The sequence below is a fragment of the Seriola dumerili genome, unplaced genomic scaffold (assembly GCF_002260705.1).
Source record: "Seriola dumerili isolate Sdu_G_001 unplaced genomic scaffold, Sdu_1.0 BDQW01000322.1, whole genome shotgun sequence".
Lineage (NCBI taxonomy): Eukaryota > Metazoa > Chordata > Actinopteri > Carangiformes > Carangidae > Seriola > Seriola dumerili.
The window spans coordinates 2224646-2252047 of record NW_019174577.1 but is presented as its reverse complement, the minus strand read 5'-3'; the positions used below and the strand labels follow the sequence as shown (position 1 = coordinate 2252047).

Sequence of the window (27402 nt, the reverse complement as noted above, 5' to 3'; positions counted from 1 at the left end):
ACCTAAAATGTAAGAAAAAGCACTGTGTTAACTTTGAATGGCAGGTTGGCCCATGAGTTGAGGGGCTGGGTCCACCGTCATGAAGTGCAGCAGACCAAATCCAGACGCATGACTAACAGCAATCACAAGCCCACCAGGACCATTCTGGTAAGTCACAGCAGCATGATTGGGAAAACAGGAAAACGTATCTAAATGTCCATGCAAAAATGTACACAATGCTCATGTCGGCATTAAAGCATACACTTATATTTCTGGCCTTTAGTTTCAGTTAAAATTGGGGCTTTTCTTTCACCACTGATTCACCTCTCCTCACACCTTCCCTTTTTCTGCCTCCCATTTCTCTTTATTGGGCTGAGTTTAATCCGGCAGCCCTGAGAAAGTAAACACAACACTTAGAGGGGAGCTGTAGGATTAGTGCCCCCTGCTCCTTTTTTCCATCATTTTTTTTCAAATTCTGTCACAGTAAGTCCAATCTACCAAGAGCTGCCTGCTTGGTATACAGCCATTCTTTATATTACTATAAACAGAAAGGGAGATGTGTTTATTTCTCACCTGTATTCAGCTTTTCCTTTTTTTTTTTTTAGCACTACAAACACACTTTTTTTTTAACATATGAAACTCTACAAGTCACATGATTAATGAATAACTTTTAAATTGTATGTCTGCTCATTTGAATGATTCTGAATGATTCCCTGTGGTGTGAACAGGAAAAGTTTAAGCCTTAAGATTTCTGAACTACATGTGATTTATTAGGAAAAGACCTTGGGACTGGAATGTGTGTGCTGATGTCTCGTTGTTTTGATATGATGGTCACTTGTAATGTTTTGAGTGGAGTCTGTGTTTATGTGTTGTACAGTGTTGCCAGCATTTTATCGTGCTCTCTCGCTAATGGTTACTTGATGTGATTAAAAAAGCGATTATAGTTAATTCTCTCTTTTTTTCCTAACAGAAAACAGAGAATAAGGAGGCTGCCCAGATTTTAACCGTCCAATACACAGAAACTACTGGGGAAAAGTGAGTAAAAGGCCTGTTACAGTGCATTTATGTCAGATTCAAACACTTCAATCATTTTTCAGGTTTCATTTATTTTTCTTCCAAACAATTCTCATTCGTTTTTAAAGCTGCATCGAGCAGTTTCTGACAACTAGAGGGCAGACCATACTGCAGATATCAGAACTAGTACACAGTAACTACGACTTGTGTGGTAAACCACCTCTGTGTGGTAAACTAAAACAGAGAGTGGAAACCTGAGTTGCAGACTGGAGTGTTTATTGTCAGCGGGATCCGCTGGAGTAGATGACTGCAGTACTGCAGGATTGGTGTTTTTGCTAGTCCATTACATAAAGCAACTGCAGACATAACAAACTGGTATGTTTCATTGTTTTAGAGTATGAGCCTTGTACATTGCTTCAGAGGTTTGGCAGCCGGTAAGAACCTATTGCCCTGGACTACACTGTGTGGTTTAGATCAGACAGATGGAGTCAGTTGTTTCTCATGACCACCTACAGTTTTTTTTCCTATTTGTAACTCTGGCTATGACACATCCAAACCAACAAGACAATACAGGAAAAATTGCTTTCAACAATTGACCTCTGTGTGGCCACCGGTGTGCTAGAAATGAAAATAAAAAAAAATACACAGAAAATTCAGATTTAAAGCCTGACATATCCGTGACTTTCTCACTGCATACATCATGTTTAGAACCATTCATGCTGACCTGACCACAGCAGTTGAGTCTGTCTCTAGTCTGTAGAAAGTGTTGTGTGTGCCTTTTTCTATCTCCCCATTTCTGAATATTTTTTTTCAGTGTTTTCAGCGTTCTTCATATTTATTTATGCAATCCTGTAATTCCTTATCTCCTCACAGGAATCCTGGCAGTGAGCTGCAGGTGTACTACGCACCTCATCACACCTACAGTGACTTCTTTGATGAGATCAACCGTCGTGGCGATACTTTCTACGTGGTGTCTTTCCGCAGGGTAAGTTTCAACTCGACTGGGGCATGACACTGATTTGAGAAGGGAAACAGGCGCTTGTCTCCGCACTAAATCTGACGCTGTGGCTGACTGATCACATGAAGCTACATTAGAGGAGATTTCAAGGGAAGTTTTCACAGCTCAACACTAATTAAATTTCATTCCATTTTTGTCTGTCATGAGATTTCCTTTTCCCAAACTGACAATAAAAAGTGACTAATGAATTATAGTTAGAGTAACCTATGAATCATACATTATATGTAATGGGTCTTTTCCTCAACAGGGTGGGTTGATTTGAGAGGAAAGTGGAGAGTGGTGGAAGGGATGAAATGAACATGCCCGAAGGGTGTAACGACCCCTTTTCCAGTCCAATTTGCAATCATCAAAACCATGTTTTAGATCTTTAGGCATGACCATTTGTCACTGTTAATCTGTTTGGTCTTTAATCATTTTTCCACATTTGAAACTCCAGACCTGTTTTTAATTCTCTCTCTTGATATAATTGATTCACAGACAGCATATTCAGAAAGAGTTCTTTGATTAGTTTGGGTTTGCTTCCTTTGAATAGTCCTTTCTTCCCAAAAAGTTATATTTTTTTTTTTACAGCTCTCAGCCTTACATCCCTTTGTTCTCAAATGCTAACCAAATAAAAAGAAAATATCTTTGCAAGGGGAAACTTTTTGCTTTGAGTTTTATCCATTACAGTATGTTTTTCATTATTAAAAGAACTTGCTGCTCCATCTATTGCCACTGAACTGTGCCAAAAAAACACACATTTACTTCCACAGTTATCCTAAAAGTATTAGCTAACAAACAGCCTCGTAAACCTGAATCAGCATGCATTTGGTCGCTGTTTGAAAGAGCTGGATTGTATTTCATATCACTTGGAGAATCTCTAGATACTCTGGGTGATATTAAGCTTTTAAATCCTCAGGATTACTCAGTGGGGTGGGAGTTTTGAAGTATGTGGTCAAAGATCAAGACCCCTTGTCTCTGAGAAAGTGACAAAGGTCCGTCTATGAGTTGGCATGGTGACAGCAGGGACAATGGTAGCAATGTTGTACCCCATCTGAGGGCCTCTACAGGTCAAGTAGCTGTCCTTCAGTTTCTAGCAGCTTTGTGTTGTGGGGGAGAAGTGAGCTGTAATTGTTTATTCAATATAAAAGTAATGTCACACTTTGTATCTTAAAATTAAGAAAATAACATTACGGGGAAAAAGCTACTGAAACCTTACTGACCTGTTGACAAAAAGTAAGGACAATAAGCTTTATAATTATTTCAAAGTCTTGATTATTTTGATATGAAGATGTAGACCTGCAACTAATGATTATTGCTTAATCTCCCAATTATTTTCTCAATTAACTGAAACCACTCAATCTTTAAATGTCATAAAATAGAGGGAAATTCCAAAGCTAAAGTTAACGTCTTCAAACTGCATATTTTCTCCAGCCAACAGTCCAAAACCAAAAGATATTAAGTTTACGATCACTTAAGATACGGAAACACAGAAAATCTTCACAACCGAGAAACTGGAACCACACAATGTTTGGCATTTGTGCTTGAAAAAAATTACATGAAATTTATGTCAAAATAGTTGGTGATTCATTTTCTTTGGTTGATTAATCAATAAATTGTCTAATCTCCATGAAGATATAGATAGATAGATAGATAGATAGATAGATAGATAGATAGATAGATAGATAGATAGATAGATGTTGTTCTGACTTTCTCTAATTCTCTCCCTGCCTCCTGAACTACATGTCTGCTTTTTTGAAAGTGATTTTTACAGTAATTTAAGTGCTGAAGTGAACTTATCCTGGCTTTAGTAAGCAGAAAAGAGTCTGAGTAATCAAAATCAAATATTGAGTATGACGAAAACACAGTAAAACACATAGTCCATGTGAAGAGCATAGATTACCGACCTGTTATTTAGTCATTCTTTTTTTTTTTTTTTCTTCAGTCCCTTTATTTGCTTGTATTTTGTTTCCTGGGTTTCAGGGTGTGTGTGTGTGTGTGTGTGTGTGTGTGTGCGCGCGCAAAAAGCGGGTGTGTTTTTTTTTTTTTTTTTTTTCTTCAGTCCCTTTATTCGCTTGTATTTTGTTTCCTGGGTTTCAGGGTGTGTGTGTGTGTGTGTGTGTGTGTGTGCGCGCAAAAAACGGGTGTGCTTTTTTTTTTTTTTTTTTTTCCAGTCAGTATGTTTTTACAAGACTGCCAAAGCTCTGGATTAAATTTGGAATTTGTTTAGATTTTAAAGCCAATCTCTACCAATTTTGTCTTTTGTCCCTCCAGGCAAAAACTTTTTCATAAAGTTCATCATGGTCTGTTCTTGCCCTGGCCAGTAGTTGAGGTCACTCTCTGTACTATGTTGCACACTCAGACATGGTCACGCTTAGGTCAAGCTTGCTTAAAGCCCTCAACAGATACATTACCACCTGTGGCTTTGTGTAAGTGTGAAATGAGGTGAGGTGATGGAAAACTGTGGAACTGCTCTTACTCTACCGTCATTTTGCGGTCTTGCTTCACTTCTTGTGCTATTTTAGCACCTGTGGATTTATGTAAGTGTGCATTGAGGTGTGGTGGTGGAAATAGTGGTTGTTTTCACTGTGGCCCATGTCCAATAAGGATCAAGGAAAATTCACCTGTTGTCATGGCAGCCACAGCTGTTTTAGCCTGACAAGCTTGTCTGTTTCCTGATGATGAGCAGAAATGTTCTCTGTGTTTTCCTAGCTCTTGCCACTCTCCAGGCGCGGTTAAGGCACCCTCTCTTCCATTTTTAGCATTATAATACTCCCTTTGGTGGCGTATAGCTTATTCCTAATGCCTCACATTGCCATGAGCGGGTGACACACCAAACCCTTTATTCAGAAGAAGCAGTTTTTGTGCAAGTCTTTGAGAGATTGGTAACCCTGTATCCCAAGTCTTCTACATTGCTGCATCCTATCTTCTCACTGTAATCCCTTTCTCAACCTCAGCCCATACTCATGCCTGTCATCACCTTAACACCCCTCATTTTTCATTTCACCCGGAGCGAGTTTTGCCGGCCAAGTGTGATAGAGTTAACCAGTTTTCAGTTGGTCTCTCGGGAGTTGGAAAGCCACAAAAAGCTCCATTCTCGCAGATGATGGAGACCAAACCATGGGAGTTACTGGTCTTAATTTACATTTCTAAAAGGTGCTTTTTGTCCAAAATTGCAGCAACTCTTTCATCAGTTCATAGTAAAGTTCTTAAGTAATCCTGATCATTTTACTGTTGCAGTCAGACTTTCCCTTCAAACTGAGAGAAGAGTATCTTCTGATGGCCCATCTCTTTTTTTTAAATTCCATTCGGTTCTTGTCTGAATTTAGTCTCTTTTTTCTTATTTTCTCCAGTGATTTCTAGCAGAAATTTCCTCATGCTGGGTCCTTTCATTGGTTGTGGTAGAGTATATGGGCTTTTTAAGACTCTTTGTTTTACTAGTTTTGTTTGCCTGTTGTGTTGCCTCGAAACGTGCAATAAATCCATTCTTCAATTTTCAGATACTGCAGGATTTAGTTCACCAATCTGATTATTACCTCAGTTAAAAGATTTAACTTATTATTTAATTAATCAATTAAGTCATTCTTTTTTTAATCTGTTATCGAGCTACAGCTCAATGCCACCCTTACTGTGTGTGTATGTGGGTCACATGTGTGTTCACACATTAGCATTCCTCTCCACCGCAACTCCCTCCAAGAGGATGTGCTCAGAGTAAAGCCTTTCCTCCCATTGTCTAATGAGTTGCGCAAAAGCTATTTTAAATAGTGCCAGTAATTGAAGTACTTTGCTGGTAAATTCCATTTTGATCTCAGACCTGTAGTGGATTAAGTACAATAAGTGCTCCAAAATAGCCCAAGGTGAAGGCGTTGAAACTAGAGTGGTTTTAATTGTTTAGCCGATTCGGTGAGGCACGAAAAAGTGTTTTGTGATGAGAGAGGGCTCGGACCTTTTAACCTTCCCAGATGGCCCTTGCAGCACTGATACACTGTAGTTGTTATTATAACCTCTTCAGTAGGTCTACTGTAATGAGTCATAGCTTCAGCTCCAAATCTTGATCAGCAACTGGCAGATGTAGTTGTATTTTCTTCTTGATGACTGTGTCCTCTTTGCTCTTAGGATCATCTTCTACTTCCTGCCACCAACCACAATAAAGGAAGACGACCCAAGATGTCTGTGTTGTTGCCAGCCATGAACATAAATGGTAAGTGTGCTGCAGCACAGGCACAACAGTTGGGGAGTTTGGTCACTCAACAAAGTGTAACAGATGAAAGGCAAGCTGGGAGCACATTCAGAAACACGTCTCCATACAAGAATGCATTACTTGTGGCCTAAGACACTTGTAAGGAAAAACCTCGAGGACCAAAATAGAGCCCTTTTGCTTTTTATGCCTATTAAGGTGATACTGATCCTTTTGGTTCTTTAATGGTGATTTGCTTGTCAAACTCTACCTTCCTGGAATTAAAGGTTATGTTGCCTCTTTAACTTAAATGAACTTTTCTTTGCCAAAAAGTTACTTTGACATCTGGCGTCTTGTAGTAGATGATGTTTGTTCCTTCAATCCCCCTGAGCCCTTTGTAGTGTCTGTTATATCCTTCATGCTCAGACTATATCTCTATTTATTCAGCAGTGCTGTAAAGTGTCTGTACAGCCACAGACACAAACATAAAAATGTGGTAATTTCCTGTTGGCCTTGATTTTAGACTGAAAATAATGAGATTGAGGCCTAGACAGAGACTTGTATTCTGTTAGATGTACTACTATAAAATATATAAAAATACATTTATTATTATTTTGAAAATAGAATGTTGTTCAGAAAAAATGCTCTCTCCCCATCCTCTATACAGCAGATTTTATTAACAAGGACAACAACTGCTTTAAGTACAAAGCATCCAAAAAACATCCAGACCTGTGGTTCAGTCCAAACTGTGCCACCTACAGGCAAGGGAAGTAATAGCTTGTGCAGCTGTCACACATCTGCAACCTGCAAGCATGACAGAAAATATAAGCACTCTGGTTTGAGCACACCAGACAAACCATTCACTGTCATTGTTGCACACAATAGCTGCCTGCTAGTGATTAAAAAGTTAGATTACCTTTGAGCCAATACAGGACCCCTTCCAGATTGAAGAGCATGGACATTGCTCATCTAGGCTGTTTAACTTCCTCTTAAAGAGTACAAGTGCTGTCCACAGCTTGTCATCGTGGGTGGCAATCAGAGTTTTCTTTTGTGGGGGGGGGGGGTTTAGACCGGCTCATTTGAGAAGCAATCACCCGTTTATTTGACCGCCAGCCCTCAAAAACAAACCCAAACATTTTAACACCCATATACATGAAGCACGCCTCAGTATCTCAACACTTGATCAGCAAAAACCTTGGACTACCATTGGCGCCTTTTTTGCCAAATTGTTTTCTATGAATCATTAAAGTGTACACATGTTCTTGATTTGAATGAGCTCATCATAACTTTTCTCCATGGCCCTCAGATCCGCTGGATTTATCAATGCAGTATTTCAGAGTGGGGTCATCGGGGGTTTTAGTGGAAAGAAAGTCTTATATATCCAAATACTGCAGTTAATTATCAGGTGGCTTGATTTTCACAATGCCTGCAGGACAGTGAACTGAAAGGAAACCTATCCAAGAGGAAGCGTTTATGTAGGGTGTGAGCAATTAGGAAGACATCCAGTTGTTGTTGGCTGTTTAACTGGCTTTTTTTTTTTTTATCAGAAATCCTCTCGTTCCTCTGATATATCCCCGTCTGTCTGGCAAAGCACCAGCAACAGATTTGATTAGGGTTTCAACCAACTCTGAGTGGAGTGAGTCAGTGGAATATGAGCCTCTTACTCAGCATTGAAGACATGGCCATTGGGTGATAACTTTTTTTTTTTCTGGGGGGGTGGGGGGGGGGGGGTTAGAGATGAAGATTGATGAAGGTAAACATTGTTCTTGGTTGGTCTTTTTCAGGGAGGAATGTTAAGGTCTGTGCCGGTCAGATGGCCCATTGAAATAGCAGCAAATAGTGAAATCCAAGACCTGCCTTTCAGCTAATTGTTGAAATGGCCAAACAAAGGTGGCATTCAGGGAGTGATATCAGGTCTGGAAAGAATCTCAAGAAAGAGGTCTTAGATTTGATGCTTGCCGTCGGCCATGAATTCAAAACATTTTGATCTTTTGTGCTTGTACCTTTAAGTCTTTTCCTGCTCGTTTCAGGCTTTGGTGTGTTTGTATCTAATATGTTGGCTGGTTCATGTGGTGTCTTTTAGCAAGAGAGAGGGCTAACACCAGTTTTATATTAGCACAGATGCATGTTCAGTAGCTTTTGTTTCAGATGCCACATCTGCTCCTCTGTGTAGATCCTCATTGACCTGACAGAGAGGACTGGAGTTAAAAACCGAGCCAAAAGAAGCTGACAAAGGACGACAAAGGATGGTGGTGATTCTCTAGTAGCACAAAACCTGCACGGTCCTCCCCCCTGTTACATATTTAACCCAATGTGTCACACAGATGACAGAACTTCAAGTAGCATTTTAGATGTATGTTGTCTTTGTTTGAAACTGTGAAGTGATTAAATGCAAATGTGCATATTCAGATGAGTGAGACCCTTAGAAGAGCAGAAACACTGTCCTCTTTCTGGAGCATGAACGCTCGACAGCGGAGGATAATTCTTTCCAGCTTCCTTGCTGCTGCACTCCTTTAGGAATGCCTTCCTTCTCCAGTCACTAAATGGTTTTCATCTGGAGGAGGTGAATAGACTCTGCTAATCTGAAGTGATCACTTGGTCTGTCTTGGTCAATAACCGAACGTCGAGGATAGAGACTTTGATGTAAGCCGTCGTCTGTTTCTGTCTAGCTGCGTGTCCACGGTTCAGGGGTTCTGTTAAAGTTACATGACCTTGACCTCCTTGATTCTCTCTGGAAAACATATCTGGCTGAGCAGTAGCCCCTTATAAGGACCGAAGGGTGTGTTTATTTAGTGATCCTCTGAGTTTGAAAGTAGCTCAATCAAGTGGAAGCGACATGTTTGGAGGAGAGGAATGTTTTGCAGATGACATCATTTACAGGTGGATCAACCTTGGGTCTGCAGTCTATTTGTACTGCTCTGAGATTGTACATGTGCACTGTAGCTAACAGGCAGCTTTCACTTGGGGTTCAAGGTAGAGCTCCACACCACTGAAGGAGTTGGGGATCAGATTTTCCTACTCCTCTAATCTAAACAGAACATCCTCACCAGTCCTCTGAAACAGAGTGCGCTCTCACCAATGCAAATGTTTAACCCTTGCCATCCTTAAATACCCTAATTAAAATTCCAAGTGCAAGTGATTATCAGCCAGTGAATTCTTTGTATTTAAAGCTTGTTATTACCGTGCTAGTTGCCTGGTGATCTATTAACTTTTCCTCTAGTGTCTAATTTTTCCTGTTTTTCACTTAATGACTAGATACCTGCAAAACGAAAGGCATCCCCATCAGCCTTAGCTGAACTGTGTGTTTTGTGCTAATCCGCAAAAGTTAGAATGCTAACACGCTTAACTAGGATGGTGAATATGGTAAGCATTATAGCTGCTAAAGCAGATATGTGAGGATGTTATTTAGCTCAAAGCACTGCTGTGCTTAAGCACAGCCTCACATAGTTGCTAAGGCTGTAGACTCATTTAGTCTTGTAATTGCCTGTGAGATTCTTGACTACTTTTCCAATGGTAAAAAACAAATGCTTTATTGTTCCTCATTTGGTTGTGCATTGTGGAACGCCCCAGTCATTCATATTAAAAATACCTTGTTATCTTGTAAATAAAGATGAGTATTTAGTGGACCTTTCTGAATAAAAATGTTCTGAAAATTGGCTGGATTAGTAGCTTATGCGAATGTTTAAATTGCCCAATTGGCATCCTATTAGACCCTAATTTATTTTTATTGACCCAAATCATGCTTTTGTGATTATATTTGATGATGAATTGCTTCCTTTCTCATTTAAGAAAAAAAAAAAGAAGCTTTCCTCGTGTGTCCTCAGAATCTGTGCCAGTCTGGCAGCCACCGTCCTCCCTAGATGCACTCTCAGATTTCCTTAGATGCATCTTTGCCAGACATCGGGCCTTTATCAGCACACACCGGCTCACTGTGTCGCTGTGAAACTTTCTGGAACATCTCCAGATGGCACCAGTAAAAGGGGGAAGGAGACCATGCAGAGCAGGACGGTGGATTTGGCAGCCTCTTCAAAGAGCTGCTGTTTGAAGTTGGGCCTCGTGGCTGTGTTTGTGTGCTTCCTCTTCCACTGTTCAGACCTCTCAAGCAGTTAGCTGAATAGAAGTTAGACAGTTTGGTAATTTGGTGAAAGATGGATGTAAACAGTGCAGGGAATTTAATTTGAGTCTTAGATAATGGTTGGATTGTGGCCCACAATTTACACTGTACTTACTTTGTAATTGTTGTGCATTTGCAAAATAATTCTGGGGTACAGCAATCTCATTAAGGGGAGTTATCAACTTCAACCTGCATTAACTGTGGTCCAATATTCACTTTCCCTTTATCTCTGTTTATCCATAGTGTTCCACTATGTTCACCAGCTACTCTCTAACTTTATCTGGAAGTAATAAGATGACCACTTATCAGTTAACAGTAACTTTAGTGCGTGGGGCAAAATAATTATTACATGGTAAAAATTGAGAAAGTATTCCACTGGAATAGCTGATTTGCAGATTTAGCAGGCCGCTTTTGCATGCTCTTGGATTGGTCAAGTATAGTTATGGGTGTTTGACTGTCTTGGTCATGGTAATTATGAGCTAAGAACAAGATATGTGGGTTGTAATGAAGCACTGTCTGCTCTCTTCTCATTCTGTGTACTTACAGGGTAAAGTCAAGGAATACCAACCGCAAAATCACACAAAAAAACTTGCGAAATAGAATGAAGCCAAATTTGAAGGGATTGGCGTCGTAATAGCATAGTAACAAAGCTAACAAAGCAAAGTCTTTCATGAGTACAAAATTATTGCCACTTTTATTCAAAGAGTTTTTGTTTTGTTGTTTCGTGCATTTATTTTATCTAGCATCAACATCAATTTGCGGTGCTTATGTTTTGTTCTTATATTTGTTATTTAATTGCAATTGGTGAACTGATGGGAATATCAGAGCAGCTTGTTTTGCAGTGAACAGACTCAGCACAGGTTTGACTGCGCAGTAATAACAGGACCTTGAACTGAGGAAGAAGTAAACCAGTTATGATCTCATCAAGCTATATGGAGATACACGGGGAATAACTTTTCCAGCTCGACTTCAGACAGAAGCCTAATTTGACATAGACGTAGCGTGACAAAGACATAAATCCAAACCCAGAGGATGATTTCCATAGATGTCTGCTGAAACAATGAAGCCATCTGAAAAGTTCCAGTTTCTCTGCAGATGCAAAGGGGGAAGCTGAGGCGTAGATGAAGTCATACTCAACATTACGTCTACTAGCCATCTAATGATATGAACATCCGTGGAATCTTCCCGGCAGCGGAAGGAGCCATTGTATAGTCTCTGTACAATCTGATAAACTCTCTCTGCCTCCTAAGTATACTTCCATGGAAACACTGGAGCAAGGCAGATGAAGCTGATGTCTTGCACAGGTGTCTCTGGAAAAAGACTGCAGCTTTTATACAACTTGCAGTGCTCTCAGGTATTTTAAAGACGCCTACAGCTCCATATCTGGGTCATTTAATGGTGCACTAAAACTGACTTAGGTGTGTTTGGCTTGTGTGGGGAATGTTGCTATCTCTGGCTTACAGAAGAACCAACAAGTTTTTAAGTTTACTGCTAATGTAAATACATGAGGGATCCATCAGCATGTTGTTAATAGCTTTTCCTAGCAAAGACTTCGACAAGAGTCCACTTTAAAGGATGTTCTTCCTCCAGGCTGAGTAAAGTTAGGCTGTGGGAAACCACAAACCATGGACCATATAGTTGTCTGAAGGCCAGCATCTCTTTCCAAACTTGAATTTCCCAAGATGAAGCCAGAGTACGGTAATTGCTTGTTTGTAGGTCAATCCACAGGATGACCTTGAAAATGAAGATGTATGTAGTCTTTGACAACAAGCTTTGTGGTAATCATTGTACTGTACGCCGTACAGTACAGCAGTCTCTGGGATTTCTTCAAACACAAAAGCCTGACTCATCAACATCGATCACATACAGTTTCCTCTTTTCTTCTCGGAACCCAACTTGACGCCTGAAGCATCCTGACTCATCATCAGTGATGGCACTCTCTCTTTCTCTCCCACACTTTTGCCAGACTTTCTTCTCTCTAATGTGCATGTCCTGCTCTTGTTTAGAACTGTTTTGTTTATCTCTATGTAGGAGAACTCCAGCATGTGACTCACCTCTGGACTCCATCTGTAACCAAGCCTCCGCCCGTACTCGCTGCAGTTCTCAGCCCCCCACAACTGCCTCAAACAATACTCCTTTATACTCCCAAAATACTCTTATCCCATCTCTCTACAGCAAGCATGGCCAAAAAACTTGCGAGTCATAATGATGATGTGGAATCGTGTTTGCCAAGCGCTGTTTTTGTCTTGTGTTAGAGCTTTTGCCCTGATATAAATCCACAGTTGATGGAGCGTATACACAAATTAAACTGGAATAACTTCTTTGTTTATACGCTGATTGCTGCATCTATAAGTAACAACCCTTTTCTTCCTTTCCTGCCATTACAGACAGCATCATCAGGGACAAAGAGTTCGAGGTGATGATGCAAATTGACTGTGAAGTAACAGACACCAGGATCCTCCACATCAGGTCTTCCACCATCCCACCTCTGCTCCGGGTCAACCACACAGACACATTTTACCAGCACTCCCCGACCGACAGCCAGGCCGTGCCTCCTGTCGGTGTGCTAATGGGGTCTGCCTAAGATCACCATCAGCACCTGCGTTAACAACAAAACACATGAAGGCAAGCACAGGATAAAATCTCAGCTTGCGCTTTTTTTAAAAAATATTTGGTTAATGAATCATATTTTAAGGCTTGTGTGCTCCCACTGACTTTAGGTTTGCTGTTTAGATGTGAATGAATGGGCTCTGTAGAAATCCTAAGTCATTAGAATACAGAGGTAGCTCAAAGGCCATCCACATTCTTTATTAGGACTGATATCCAGAGGTAGTCTGTGATAGGGTCCGAGCAGACGCTTGCTCCTTGTGTGGCAAAACTGACTTCTCCCTGTGACCCCAGACGCCCCACATAAGGGTAATTGCTTAGCGGCAGGGGGCAGAGCATTGAACCCTGAGTCACCCCATCATAACACAAATACTTTTACCCCATAGCAGCTCCTCAAGTCTGCTCTTTTATTCCCCTTTATTTTCAGGACAGAGTTTAGAAAACAAATTGGTATAAACCTAAGATTTACCTACTTCAAACCTCAATTAGAGACAGAAAATACATTTGTGATATCAATGTTAAGAATCACAGAAAATTCTGTGTTTGTATCTTAGCTAGAAAATGGAGTGCTGGAATTGTTTCTCTTTCTCAGTTTGTCTTTTTTGACTCTCTAAATAAAGCAAATTTTATTAGTGAAATAGTAAGAGATGCCAGGTTAATTACAGGAGGCATTCAGTAAACTCAGGACGTCAGGTGATCTGTGAAAGCTAACAGGCTACCCACTATGTTTTTGGTTGGTTTCCACTAGGTGCTCTGTTTTTAGCATTGTATCGATGAAAGATTTCAGTTTTAAATTTTTGGGTCTTTGCACTGTGCTTTACTTATGAACAGATTCAAATACTGTATTGTATTTATTTCTTTTACAGTAATGGAAACTTCTGTGGTGTGATGCAATTTGCTCGTTTCTACTGTTAAAAACTTCTTCCGTCAGGATTTATTGATTTTTATTTTTTTCTGATTAAATGTGGTGGTAATTTATTCTAATTAATATTACATGGTAGAAACATACAGAAAATCTAGATACTGGGACAGTTCTTTAGTGTCAGTTCACAGAGTGGACATGAAAAAAATGTATCATCCTCAAATTTAAAATCGCCAGTAAAAAAAAAAAAACTGTGTCATAAATAATCACTAGTGAAAAATATTGTTTTGGTCCTGACTTCTCCGTCCTCGGGTTAAATTGCACTTTTATTTGGTGCACTTAATCCTTTCTGAAAATTGCAATCTACTAGAAATTCTTACTTTAAAAAGTAGATTTTAGTGAACCTTTGCACTATAAATGCAGGATCTTAGAAGTTCATTTCTGGTTTTAAATGCCTTATTTTGATGTGTCTCTAACCTTGTTTTGACTACCTGTAATTTGGGGTAAAATTTATATTAAGTAAGAAACTATACATCATCAGAATTAGTAACCTTTTTCATATTACTGGTCAGTTTCTGTATATGTGGATAAAACTGCATACTATACTACTACGACTCAAAGTGCTTTCTTTTCTCTTTGTGCTGTCTACATGATTGTACAGATGGTTATGTTTTAACTCAACAGATGCCCATAAAATGTTCAGGAAAAAAAAAAACTTGTGTTGTTTTAACACAGGCCTTCTGTGTATGTAATTTTTCCCCCTTTGGTTTCAGAAATATATTTGATTCGTTACATTGTTTTCACTGCATCCCAACGGTACTTGGGGACAAGACAAGAGTACAATTAAAAACTTCTGAGGTTTTTGTTTTGTTTTTGTATTCTATTATATGCATAAACCAAAATAAACACTGGATTTTCTCTAACTATACCTGTGTGTGTAATCTTTGGGCTTTTGGGGGAAATCCTATAACTGCATTATTTCATTTTTTGTTCAACAAGTACAATAGACTGACTGTTCATGTGTATTTTCTTCCACTATAACTCAACTGTAACAGTAAATTACAGGCTTGAACACTCCATCTCTCTCTTTTCCTGCCTGGTTGTCTTGAGTCTATCCTCAGTCTTCCAGTTGGATTAACACTCACAACCTATAATTAAAGACACTTTAACATCAACAGTGGCTGGCCAAACAAAAAAGACATTTTCCATTAGTATTTCCAAACTTTATTGCGGTCTCCTCAAAGCAGTCTGATATGGAGGGAGTAAGTGCTTTCACAAGACAAAAGACCTGTGGTATATGATGCAAAGAAAAATGTAATATAAAAAAGTGTATAAAACAGAAAAAATGAATTTGTCCACAAAATTTTAGAAATTTGTTCAAAGAGAGCTTTTATGAATTATTTTTTTGTGAATTGCTTTGACCCAAACCATTGACTCATTCTGAAACCCTTCTACATTCATTTATCTCAAAGGACTTTTTTTTTTTTTTTCTTTTTTTTTTACAGCATTACAATATATACAGTACAACTTGATGTGTTGACTGAGGAATCAGGCTCACTTTTTCACTTTTTTCAGGTAAAACTTAAAACAAAGCAATTTAATCACAATATACTGAAGTATATATGTACATTTGGCCCCCATTTGTCTCCATCCTGAAGGCCATGTGGACTGATCTACAATCCACTCAAACCATAGAATTAACTTTTAAAATAACTACCGTCAGACCCTTACTTAGGGTCTACATAAGCAAACTTAATGTTGTATGTGACTTGGTGTCCATTGTCCCACGCATACAACACTCCCTCTTTGGGATTGTAGTCAATCTGCGTAGTGTAGGTGTAGTTGTTGGTGAAGGGCATTCTGGGAATCATTTGAGTGTTTGTGTGCGTGTCAAAGGCGTATTCCAGGTTGGCGTCCTTTTGGTTGTTGCTGTCAACAGCGTAAAGGACGCCGCACACGATGAAGCAGTTCCCGTAGTGGTTTCTCCTGAGCCCAGTTCTCCAGGTGGTCTCCCTCTGCATGCTGAGGTCCGAGGGGTTCAGTCGACTCAGAACGATCACTTCCTGTAAGAAGCCTTCGTCATCCAGTGCCGGGTAGATGATCCACAGGCCGCTCTCATCCACGGCAAAGTCGATGTCTGAGTGACTGCGCCACTCCCACGGTGATGACGACTCTTCGACCAGGGCATCATGCAGCATTGTCCACGAGGCCACGTAACGCTGACGCAGGTCAAACTTGATGATGTCACGGGAGAAGGCACGGTTGTAGTAGAAGGCCCCATCGTAGACCACATGGCCTGTGCCGATCCAGTTGTAAGGCAGCTTGTAGGAGTTGGTAAAACGGCCTTGAAAGGAAAAAGAAGAATGGCAAATATGAGATTTATCAAAACCAAAAGGAAAACAAGAAATACTTGAGTGAAAGCTCAAACTACTGGTTCTTACCTTGTTTGAAAACTTCCAGGTTGCGAAACTCCAGGAGGTTGTTGCCATAATAGAAGTTTGTGACATAAATTTTGTCATTATCAGACTTTGGATCCTTCATCCACGCTCCTTCATTCCTGCCATAGGTGTTGTGAGTTACTGGCTCAGAGATTGTTGCCAAAGTGTCCTTACACTCCCCTGTAAAAAAGACCCAGAGAGCTATGAGTTAGGATTTAGAAACAGTTCAACATCATCCAGACCTACGTCAAAGAGTCTGAAAATGATTAGAAGCTTTTGTTTAAACCAGCTTGAATCACGGAAAGGAGGTTGCCACATACTGTAAAGCACAGAATTTCAAAGTTCAGAGATTCACAGAACAATTTCTTGAATATTCTCCTCATGACACTTTGAAAATAGCGAAGGTATGATGCACAGCAAATCAGGGGTTCTATTTGGCAATATCTTTGGTGCTAAGCTTTTGTAAGTACTTGATAGCGGTGTTGCTAGTGATGGGAAAGTCAGTCTGTCAGCTATTTTGTCAGTTGTTCCACCACTTTGGTCAAGACTGAAATATCTCAACAACTATTGGAGAGATAACCACAGAACTGTCCAGACTGTCCATTCATGGTCCCCAGAGGATGAAGCTGGTTGACTATTTTAAATTATCCAAACTGTGGCTTATCATCAGCCTCAGCTTTACTTTGTATTGAGTGCTGATTAGTAAATGTTAGTATGCAAACATACCAAACTAAGATCGTAACTATAATAAACTTATAACTAACTATACTAACTATGTTAGCATTGTCATTATGAGCATGTTAGCATGCTGACAGTAGCAAATTAGCTCAAAGCACCACTGTGCCTGGTAAGTACAGCCTCACAAACTGCTAGCATGGCTCTTGAAGTCTAGTTTCAACGCACTTCCAACTTGACAATCAATGTCTTTCACTGTATCATATTTTTTCCTGTTGCTCCTAATATCTCACTGTTTGAACTGACACAAAAACTCAACTTATTTACCAGGTTTTTGTGAAGTAGATTCCTCCTGTCTTTGCATTGGCTCATCTAATTCCAGGTGTCCTTCCTCCCCCTCATGCTCTTCCCAGCTGATTTTGTATTTCTGTTTAACTTGAGCGGCCTGCCTGGTAGTGGTGGTGGTAGTGGTAGTGGTGGTGGTGGTGGTGGTGGTGGTAGCTGTAGAAGAGGTAGTCACAGGTGTGGTGAAAGGCAAAGTGGTCAGTCTCTGTGTGGTAGGAGGCAAAGTGGAAGCTGAAAAGGAGGTGGACTCAGTTTCTTCCTCTGGAGTTGTAGTAGTAGCCTGTGCAGAGGTAGCTGTTGTGGAAGCTGTCGTGGGGTGTATTGGTGCTGAGGTGAGGACAGCATGGGTTGTAATGGTCACAGTGGAAGGTAGGCTGGTAGTTGAAGCCTCTGTGGTTGGTTTTGGCGCAAGTGTGCTTGGATAGGATGCAGTGCTGCCAGGTACGGTTTGCATTTGCTCATTCAGCTCCAGGGTTGACGTTTCTATCACGGTGGTTGGTGTATTTCTTACTGTGAATACTGGTAGGATTGTCTCTGTTGTGGCTGTAATTGCAGAGGGATGGGTTGTGTTCATTGTTGTTTTGGTTGTTTCCTTGGTAGTGACTCCTGGGGAGGTGCCGGCTGGTTCATCCATTAAGGGGATTGGCCACTTAGTGATTCCAGCAGTGACTCTATGACTAGTGTGAGATGTGGTGTCTGTGGTCCTGTTTTTTTGTGTGGTAGTGGTTGGTCCAAACGTGACACTTCTCCTCGTGGATGTGTCACTCTGTGCATCTGCAGACATATTGACCGATGCGGTTTCAATGGCACTGACGGACCCATCATGAGTTTCTGAAGTGGACTCAGTTTCTTTCGGTTTTGTTGATTGGCTGGTCTTGGAACCCTGCAAAGGAGCTGTTGTCTTTGGTCGAAACGATCTCGGCCCCGCCCTCGTCCTGGGGCGAGGGACTCTGTGCTGAAGAAGATTCTCCTCAATGAAGAGGTTGACTGGGCCATCACCACTGAATCCATGATACTCAAAAACTGAAGAGAAAAGGGAAAATGTTTTGTCAAGTAATCTGAATTCTATTCGACATCTCTGACCATGCAAATGAAAGGGCAAGAAGTGTGGATGGATTTGTAGCTACACTTTTATAGTTGCCACGGCAGCTGACAGCAGCTGAGGTAAGCATTAAGCTTTTGCAGCTAACTTTTAATGATCTGATATCCCACACCCGTTAAACCACTTATCCTGGTTTACAGTTACCAGAGTGTGGACAAGACATAAAAAAGATTGAAGGTATAATTTTTATCCATTGCTTTGAATCACTTAATATTTAAGTATTGTGCTGATGTCACAACAGCTTAATCTACCTGAGTGGTCTGATTGATTTGTAAAGTTTTGTTAAACCTTCTTGAGACAGTGCTTGTACTTACAGTTTTCTCCAGGCTCCCCATCATCTGCCACCATCGGATCTGGCTCAGATTTATAAAAAGTCATTCCTCTGATGATCATGCCGTTGGGGCCGGTCTTTGACACCTGAGAAGCCTCCTTGTTAGCCACATTGTTGGGAGGCACCTGGGGTTTGACGTCAGTGATCTGAGCAGAACCATCGGTCTGCAGGAAGGACGAATTTTCCCCAATAAACTTCTCCTCATACTTTCCCTGTTAGTGGACAGATAGACACAAAAAATATGTATGAAAATATAAACCGTGCATTAGGCTGACACCAACAACAGAAAATTATAGAACCACTGCACTGCACGGACAACAAACTTTAACACTAAGAGAAACCTAACAAGTGAAATGTTTTTCTGGGGAGATATTACTTTATTATGTTGTTAACATTTTTGACATATTTTGTGACATCACTGCAACAAATGACAAGAAACAAGCAGTCAGACAATCAGATAGACAGTAAACAAGCTAACTGATTATCACTTTATTTAGAAGTTAGTACACCTATTTTTGACTTTTTTTTCACTACACAGGAAACTGTACAACCATACAACTACAGCAGAGCAGTAGGTTAAAGTTGAACCAGGAAATCAGTCTACAGATTGCAATTTATGTTTACATTTGACATTTTGGGTAATACTTTTACCATTTACATTATTTTATTTCTTCAAATAAGTTTGTTTAACCTGGGCTTTAAAACAACATCATCTGACTGTTTGTGTTTCTTGCATTGTCTGAATTCGTTTTCTTTTTACCATGTAGCCATATTCACAGAAACTACAAAGTGTGACCCAAATTGAAAATAAACCTGAATCATCCTTTAACAAAGAGGACATTTTTTATTTGAAAAAAAAAATTCATTTAAGTTTCAGCTTTTATTAATAACAGTGTTTTATGCTTCACAAGATCTCTTGTGAAACATATTAACGTAGTGAATCACTTGCATGCGAAGCACAGGTCCACCCAACACTGCTGGATGTGTTCTCCATTTTATACTTCAGTTGTCATGGATCAGGGCCCAGTGGTCCAGTTACTGGTCTGAGGTCTGCTATTGTCCACTGGGACTGCCAAACCTTACAATTACCTCAGAAACTCTTTCACACATTCTTAGTCCTTAATCATGGAGACGATGATTTTTATGAAGGACTTTGTGGAAAGAACACATAATTGTTCCTTTTGTTTTGAAACAAAGACTAAATAATGTTCTACCAGCCTGAGCAGCAACATGTGAGTCCAATCACTTCTTTTATACTTGCTCCTTTCCTAAATTCAGTTAATTCAGTCACAGTCTTCACAACTGCTTTTAATATAGGAGCTATCGGGATTTGCCTCACAATCTGAAAGAACTACATTGCAGTAACTTACTGGAGTGATTTATTGTGTATAAGACTTTTCAACTGACATACAATAAGGTGGTAGCATTTTGTAGCACATTATTTACTAAGTATTCACTAGATAATTATGTAATTATAGTTTTTTTTACGAGTTCCAAGCAAAACTGTACCGGTTACTGTACTGTACTGTTACAGGTGCAGTAATTATGTAGTACTTATTGGTTGAATATGCAGTGATAGCTACAAAAAGGTTTTTGCATTCTGCGAAATATGTATGTACTAGGTAAGCGAACTTCAATAGTTGCTAACAGCCTGTGATTGTTTTAAGTTAGAACAATTTATTTTACTTCTATGTTACTGACCCTGTTGACCCTGTGTGTTAAGATATCACACTTACATCTGGGTTCTGATAAACTGCTGCCCCGCTGACCTCACTGAGTCTCGTCTTGTCCTGATACCGGGGGGGACGAGGGGTGGGCGGGCTTTCTGTCACATCTGCCTCAGTGGGAGGGCTCTCCTGGGGCTTCACCTCGTCCGTGGTGCTGTTCAAAGACACCACCTTCGTGCAGCCAAGGACAAATCCAGACATCGTGCATGTGTTAAATGGAAAATAAGCTGCATTCGTCAGAAGTCATAATCACAATAGGAAGGGAGAAAAGTCAAGTGGAGCCCCTAATATCTTGAGACACTAATGGGTCTTTTTCACTGCAGACCTTTTGACTTGTCGTAGTAGGAAAAGAACAGGTGTAACTAAGAACATTAGCAATTACTCTGTTCTATTCAAGTGCCCTAGTAAACCATCACAGTGAGCCAGCATGCACAACACCAGGACCCTGACACTGAAGCAGCTAGATGGAATTCAGTCGTCATTGATTTCATTATTAACTACTGCAACGTGTCAAAATGTCCTCTGTGAGAAGTTCTTATCCTAAAACAGTTTGGATGCAATACATCTCCCTTACACTCCACCAGTGTTCGCTTTGAAAGGCAGCAACCATGTTTGATCGCCATGTTCACTGACTGTCAGGGACTTGCACTTTCACATCTCTACAAGTGATTTTTTCTGTCTTGCAAGGACAGACACAGCTGAAACTAATAACATTAAGAATGGATAAACTTCATTTACCCATTATTATCTGTAGCTGTGTTTTCCATGTCAAGACAACTCTGTGGAAAGGGTCACTTTAAGAAGCTGACAGTTTGTACATCACAGCTTCATTTGCTGAAAACCAATCAGTGTTTTAAATCCGATTCAAATCTACACATACAAAGATTTTTTGAGCCTGTTATTTATATGATTTGGACGTCACAACTGATTGGACTAAGTATGATGGAGCCAGTTGCTGTTAATGATCATGAGAAAAAAGTGTGATATGTAAGTATAATAATCTTAAATCTTCAAATCAAGTCATCGCCAGTTGTTCCAGTCAAGATTATATAGAACATTATTTGAATTTAGTGACTAACAACAAACCCATGGCACATTCACTGGGATGTTTACAGTTATTTTAGATAATTACATGCTTCTCCGCGTGGGTACGTAACCTGTACGTAACTTTGTGAAGTGTATGATTCATTTAAGTATATGGAGTTTGGTGACTTCAGCAAACTTTCAGCACAACTCCACCTGAGGTGAGATCTGATTTACTAATGTAGCAATGGGGGAAAAAAAACAAAGAAGGTATTTTGTTGGTCCATTACAACAGGCCAGTCAGCTCATTTTTAAGAAGGGTTCAGTACTCATGCAGATATACATCCACATGTGATAGAGGTCCTGCCCCTAATAAATCTGAAAACTGATTGTTGTCCAATTGTTTTACTGGATGCACTGAATTCAGAAGCCACCAATATATAAACACACCCACTACCACCAGTTTGTGCATATGTTACATATGTTATACAAACATATTTGCATGAATCTTACACTGGCACTGTACCTTTTCAATGTGCTCCACACGATCCAGGAGCTTATTGGTGATGGAGTGCAGCTTCAGTAGGTCCATGCCATAGAAGGAGCCCTCTAGCAGCTCAAGAATGGTGGACAGCTAAAATGAGCAAGTGGAATCCGTCAAAAGGGGTTTACCAAGACATACCATGCGTAAAATATGCCCATTCAAACTCTGAGTCTGTGGTTATGAATAAAATGAGGGGCTATCCTTAACTGAATGTGATAAAACGTGATATCCATGCCTCCACTGATCCAAGCCTCTCTAGAAACCAATGGACGTGTAAGGGAGCAGCCTGTTGGCTCTGGAGCATAGTGACTTATTTGTATTGGAGGCCCTGGTAAATATGGACAACGGACAGGATGACACTTCACCTTGACATTCTCTTTTCCAGCTTCCCTAAGTTTTTTCAGCCTGTACTCTCCCTCGCAGGGGTTGACCGCTGACGGAGGAGCGATGCAGGCGCACTTGCACTCAGGTCCAGATGTGATAGTCTCCACAGTGTAGAAATCCTGCGCAGTGGCGCTCCCTTCTTCTATCCGCCGACAGGCGCTCCTGCTCAGGGGTCTGACAACACATTTACACCGACAGTCAGAGCCTTCCGAGAGGGCTTTCACTTTGTCATAATCACCCAGCAGCTACAAAGAGAAGAGGACGGATGTGTTTTCCACCACGCTCAACCACAAACGTTTGAATTTGAACGCACAAAATGATGAAATGTCCATAACAGAAATGATGTAAAGAAGTAAAGAAAGTGGACATTTCCTCCTACCTTAGAGAGGATGCTCTCTTGGCCATCTATCTCCTCCTGCAGCCTGTCATTTTGCTCTGCATTGCTCTGAACTTGTGACCTGGGATCTGCACCCAGGGTCTTTGGCGCGGCAAAGCCCCGCGGAAAACACGCACAGCACATTACGATGACAATGCATAACTTAGACATGTTGTGAAGCTCACAGAGCGCCGAGAGAAGAATTAAGGTTTGCACAGCAGGCACAGCCTGTCACCTATTCATTTAACTCCTAAGAAAACTTCATAGCGTACGTTTGGCTCCAGAATCAGAGGTGTATCCACAACGTCATCAGATTGAGGGATTACGCTTTACAGCGCCATGTCATCTTTTTCATAGTCGCAGTGAATGTAGGATGATGAGTCCTGAGAAACCGTCCACTCTGGGAGAGAGCAGCCGGCATCTGCTGCTGGAGCAGCGCTGACAGGAGGCGGACCTGATCAAACTGGCGAGGAGGAGCTGAACTGCTTCAAAAGACTTCTCACACAATGAGCAGCTTATTAGTAATCATTAAACACAAATGCAGTGAAAATTTAAGCATAATCTTCAACTGTCTCTCAGATTTAACTTAGTTTATGGCTCAAAACCATATTTCGAAGACAATTACAAGGATGCAGCCTGTTGCACTTTGACTTGATACTGTTCTGTCGCTTTTCTGCAGCCCAGTTTCAGCTTAGGTTTTGCTGCCCTCTACCTGCAACAGGGTACAACAAAAAGTGAAACAAACCTTTGAACTTAGATGTTTATTTGTAGTGTAAGGCACATTTCATTGCGTACTTATTTCCCTTCATCAAACTTCTTTCAATAGTCAAGTGTGTATGTGTCTGTAGAAAATGGTGCATGAGAAGTTCTGTTAAGGCATATGGTGCCATGCAGGTTTGAGAATCACAAAGAAAGTTGTCATAAAAATGAATAAACCCCGTATTGTGATACCAAAATTATAGATCTGCAATGTAACACATTTTTATGTTGTCATTACCCAGAGAAGAACAATACTCTAAAATTAAATAACTTTTAAGTGCCACAGTCTTTTTTCATGATGAATATCCACAGTAATTAAAAAAAATATTCCGTAATATAATGATCTTTTTTATTTCTATTTGATGCCTTCATTTGCAATGAGCTTTAATATATTAAGAAACCTTTGGGTCTTTAAAATCACTCGACCTGCCCCAGAATAACAGGAGTCACACAGTGAGAGATCTGATTAAAAGGTGGTAGTTTAGTAATTACACTGAAAGTTCAAGTAAGAGTGAATATTTATGTGCACCCTTCACGTTCCATCCTTTCAACTGCTGCCACAGGAAGGATGAGGTGAGAAATACGGCTCCACAGTCCACCATACTTGTCAAGATCCATTCTGTCAAAAGATACAGGGCGGCCATGAGAAAGAAACTTCTTTTGAAGGTGGTCGTCCACCATCTCCTCCACAGCACTCAAACTAATCTTGGCAGGAATCTCCTCTTCTTCCCCCAGCAGCACTGTGAAGATCAGAAAAGTTTTCTTGTAGGCAGCGTTCTCATGGTCGCAGTAGCGATAAAAAATGAGCGTGGAACCTGGAGGCAGCTCCTCGAATCGATGAATGACAGCCACGGGTTTGTCTCCCTCAAAAGCACCTTGCAACTTGCTGTCAATGTCCAGTTTGACCTGGTCGCTGTCCTGACTGGCTTTACTGGATCCATTTATGTGGAGGACGGAGACATTGAGGGCAGAAGAGAAGGCAGAGGCCACGCCCAGAGCCAGGCAGCGTAGCGTCTTCTCAGCTCTGAGGCCGGCAGTCAGGATGAGACTCACTGGCTCTGTTGGCTGGGCCGTCTGGAGGTGCCTCAGCAGGTGGATCCTGCTCCTACCCCATAACTCAGGCCGCTGGTTAGGGAACTGATTCTCCACTTTTTTCATCTCATTGATGAATCTGATGGCTACATCTTCTTTCTGAGGTGGAGGGTCAGACTGGTGGAGATGCTCCGAGATGTATAAAATGGCTACAATGGCTGCTACCGCTATTCCCACTATCAGCAGGTAAATCCAGAACATTCCTATGGAGAGAGAGCACATGTTTTATCTTAACCACTACATTATAAAGTAATTCCTAAGTTATTTACAGGAATATATAATACACAATGTTATTATTGATAACAATCACTGAGATAGAGCTAGAAATGATCATAACACTAAAAGCAACGTAAGGAAAGTCACAATATTACCTCTGCCACCAGTCGTGGTTTCAGTAGTCTCCTGTGTTATAGGGCCAACGTTTTCAGTATTCTCTTTTTTCTGTTGGAATACTCTCTTTCGGACTGCCTTGCCCTCCTGTTTATCACTGACTTGAGACGGTAAATCAGGCTCTGGGACACCTTCATTATCTGAGCAGTGAGGGAAAAAACAGATTAACATAAACTAAAAAACAAAACAAAACAGATACTCCACCTACATGATCCCACAATGGCCTCCACCAGTGAACACCATCTGTTGTGTAACATTAGAACGCCCAGAAGCTCAGCACCCACAGCACAAGGAAAAAGTCACTGAAATTTCAGAATAGAAACATCAGACTCACCCCTTCCAGCTCCAGTGTGCAGAAAACTTTGTTCTTGTTCTGTAATATCTGGAAGTGTGGGTTCAGTAGTTTCCTGTGTTGTAGGGCAAATGTTTTCAATATTCTTTCTCTGTTCATCCATCTCTTCTTCCTGTAGCAATGGTTTCTGTTGGGGGATTGTGTTCTCCTTTACATCTTTGTCTTCGGGATGTAATTCACGCTCTGGGCTCTGTTCATCATCTGAACAGTGGGGGAAAAAACGCAAAAAACGAAACAAACCAATAAAAAAAGATACCCCAGCTACATGTGCATGTTCCCTAACTGGCTTCCCACCGCCTGTTGTGTTACATTGGAACCCCCAGAAGCTCAGCACCCACAGCAGAAAGTTAAAAGGAAAAAGTAATTGAAATTTCAGAAAAGAAATGTCAGACTCACCCCCTCCAGCTCTAGTGTGTGTGTCTTTAGAGCCCCGGGAGTCTTGTTTTTGTCCATCTTCTTGCTCATCCTGGGGTTGTGTATTGGTTGTTTCTGATTTTTTCAGATTCTCCCCAGTGAAGCCATCCCCTGACAAAATAAGAACGGTTAAACTTCCACAACAGCTTGATCATCAGTGTCTAAACACTCACTTTTTAAATGGGGTTTAAAAAATGGCGGCTGCAACAAGAGTTCAGTGTTTAATCTCACAGTATTAAAGGACAGGTTCACAGTAGAAAGTTAAAAGGAAAAAGTCATTGAAATTTCAGAACAGAGACGTCAGACTCACCCCCTCCCACTCTAGTGTTTGTCTCTTTAGGGCCTGGGTAGACTTGTTTTTGTCCATCTCCTTGCTCATCCTTTTTGTCCCTTTGTTCGGTGTCGGTTGCTTCTGATTTTGTCCTCTCCCTAGTGGAGTCATCCCCTGATAAAACAAGAACAGTCAAACTTCCACAACAGTTCGATCATCAGTGTCTAAACACTCACAATTTAAATGGGGTTTAAAACAATGGCCACTGCAAGAACATTTCAGTTTTTAATTTCATAGTATTAAAGGACAGGTTCACAGCAGAAAGTTAAAAGGAAAAAGTAATTGAAATTTCAGAACAGAAATGTCAGACTCACCCCCTCCAGCTCCAGTGTCTGTCACTTTAGAGCCTGGGGAGACTTGTTTTTGTCCATCTCCTTGCTCAACCTTTTTGCCATCCAGGGGTTCGGTGTCTGTTACTGATTACACAAGGCGAAAATCATGTTTTGTCAGGTCAATTTGGATTTCTTTCTTTCTAGATTATAGATTCAGATGAATAAGCAAAGTCTTGTTAGGTGAGAAAAGAAGTCAATAAATTTAAACCACTGTTATAAAAGTATACTAGTTCAATGTAAGTGATACCTTTTTCGAGAGCTGGGTTCTCTTGGTTGATATCTGTGTTTTGCTCTGCCATTTTTGTATAAGGGCACTTCACTCAAGATGGATCACTGGATTCTTCAAAGCTGCGTAAAACAAATGTAACAGTTGATAAAACAGCCCCTTGTTTTAGTTTTGCAGTGATGATCGTCACATGTACAGAGTCCAAATTGATGTTGTAAAATTGCTTGTTTACATGTCAGAAGGAACCGGATGAAAGGCAGTTTCACATGAACACAGATAAAATTTACAACTAACAACGATTAGAGACAGATAAACATTAAATTCTGCAAAAATGCAATACAATTAACGCTCAAGCTCAAAGCTGAAATCACTGAATTTTATGTTTCGACGGGTTTGCTAAATAATATTTTGGGGGCTTATTTACAACTCAATTTGGGAGCCAGTAAATCAACCGAAGAAGAAAGTGGTTAGTTAGCATTAGTTTGTCGAAAAACCTGCTCACTGGGAACCAAACTGATAGCACACGTAATATGTGAACGATTGGTTAGCTAACTGGCAAGCAGGTTAACTGACTGACAGTTTAGCAAAGGTAGCCACCAGTTAGCAAAACAATACACAGCTTCAGTCTGTGATAACATAATAGCCTTCGTTTAACTTAATCAAACACCTTTTAAGTATATTCTTTTAATCCCGCATTCTTACCAGACGTGCCCTCGATCACATTACCGTTGATATTGACCCATGTAACGTTTCCTTATCTTTCGAGTGCCATCTACAAGCGGAACGTTAAGGCTTGCACTTGTTTCCTTGG

At 40.5% G+C, this 27402-nt stretch overlaps 3 protein-coding genes across 5 annotated transcripts in view; 1 reads left to right on the top strand and 2 right to left on the bottom strand.

The window, feature by feature from the left end:
- Positions 1-14678, top strand: part of atf6 (activating transcription factor 6) — a 31861-nt gene extending 17183 nt beyond the window's left edge. For both annotated transcript variants that reach the window (XM_022759462.1, XM_022759461.1), the window contains exons 12-16: positions 45-147; positions 950-1014; positions 1867-1978; positions 6107-6191; positions 12669-14678. In XM_022759462.1, coding sequence (XP_022615183.1) covers positions 45-147; positions 950-1014; positions 1867-1978; positions 6107-6191; positions 12669-12865 — 562 coding nt within the window. In that variant the 3' untranslated portion in view covers positions 12866-14678. The remainder of the gene's footprint in view (positions 1-44; positions 148-949; positions 1015-1866; positions 1979-6106; positions 6192-12668) is intronic.
- Positions 14679-15225: 547 nt separating this feature from the next.
- Positions 15226-23103, bottom strand: LOC111232096 (olfactomedin-like protein 2B). Its single transcript, XM_022759451.1, has 8 exons — positions 22699-23103; positions 22301-22564; positions 21918-22025; positions 20378-20539; positions 18625-18853; positions 17191-18231; positions 16192-16368; positions 15226-16094 (listed from the first exon to the last, which is right to left on the bottom strand). Exons 1-8 carry the CDS (start codon positions 22864-22866, stop codon positions 15478-15480), a joined length of 2766 nt encoding a protein of 921 aa, XP_022615172.1. The 5' UTR covers positions 22867-23103; the 3' UTR covers positions 15226-15477.
- Positions 23104-23441: 338 nt separating this feature from the next.
- Positions 23442-27391, bottom strand: LOC111232098 (torsin-1A-interacting protein 2-like). 2 transcript variants are annotated; one of them, XM_022759455.1, is made up of 8 exons: positions 27294-27391; positions 26613-26713; positions 26348-26449; positions 26013-26147; positions 25685-25813; positions 25271-25489; positions 24918-25076; positions 23442-24749 (listed from the first exon to the last, which is right to left on the bottom strand). In XM_022759455.1, the coding sequence occupies exons 2-8, from the start codon at positions 26662-26664 to the stop codon at positions 23974-23976; spliced, it is 1572 nt and encodes a 523-aa protein (XP_022615176.1). In that variant the 5' UTR covers positions 26665-26713; positions 27294-27391; the 3' UTR covers positions 23442-23973. The 2 variants fall into 2 exon arrangements, with proteins under 2 accessions (XP_022615176.1, XP_022615177.1); XM_022759456.1 differs by having other exon boundaries at positions 27318-27374.
- Positions 27392-27402: the final 11 nt, after the last annotated feature.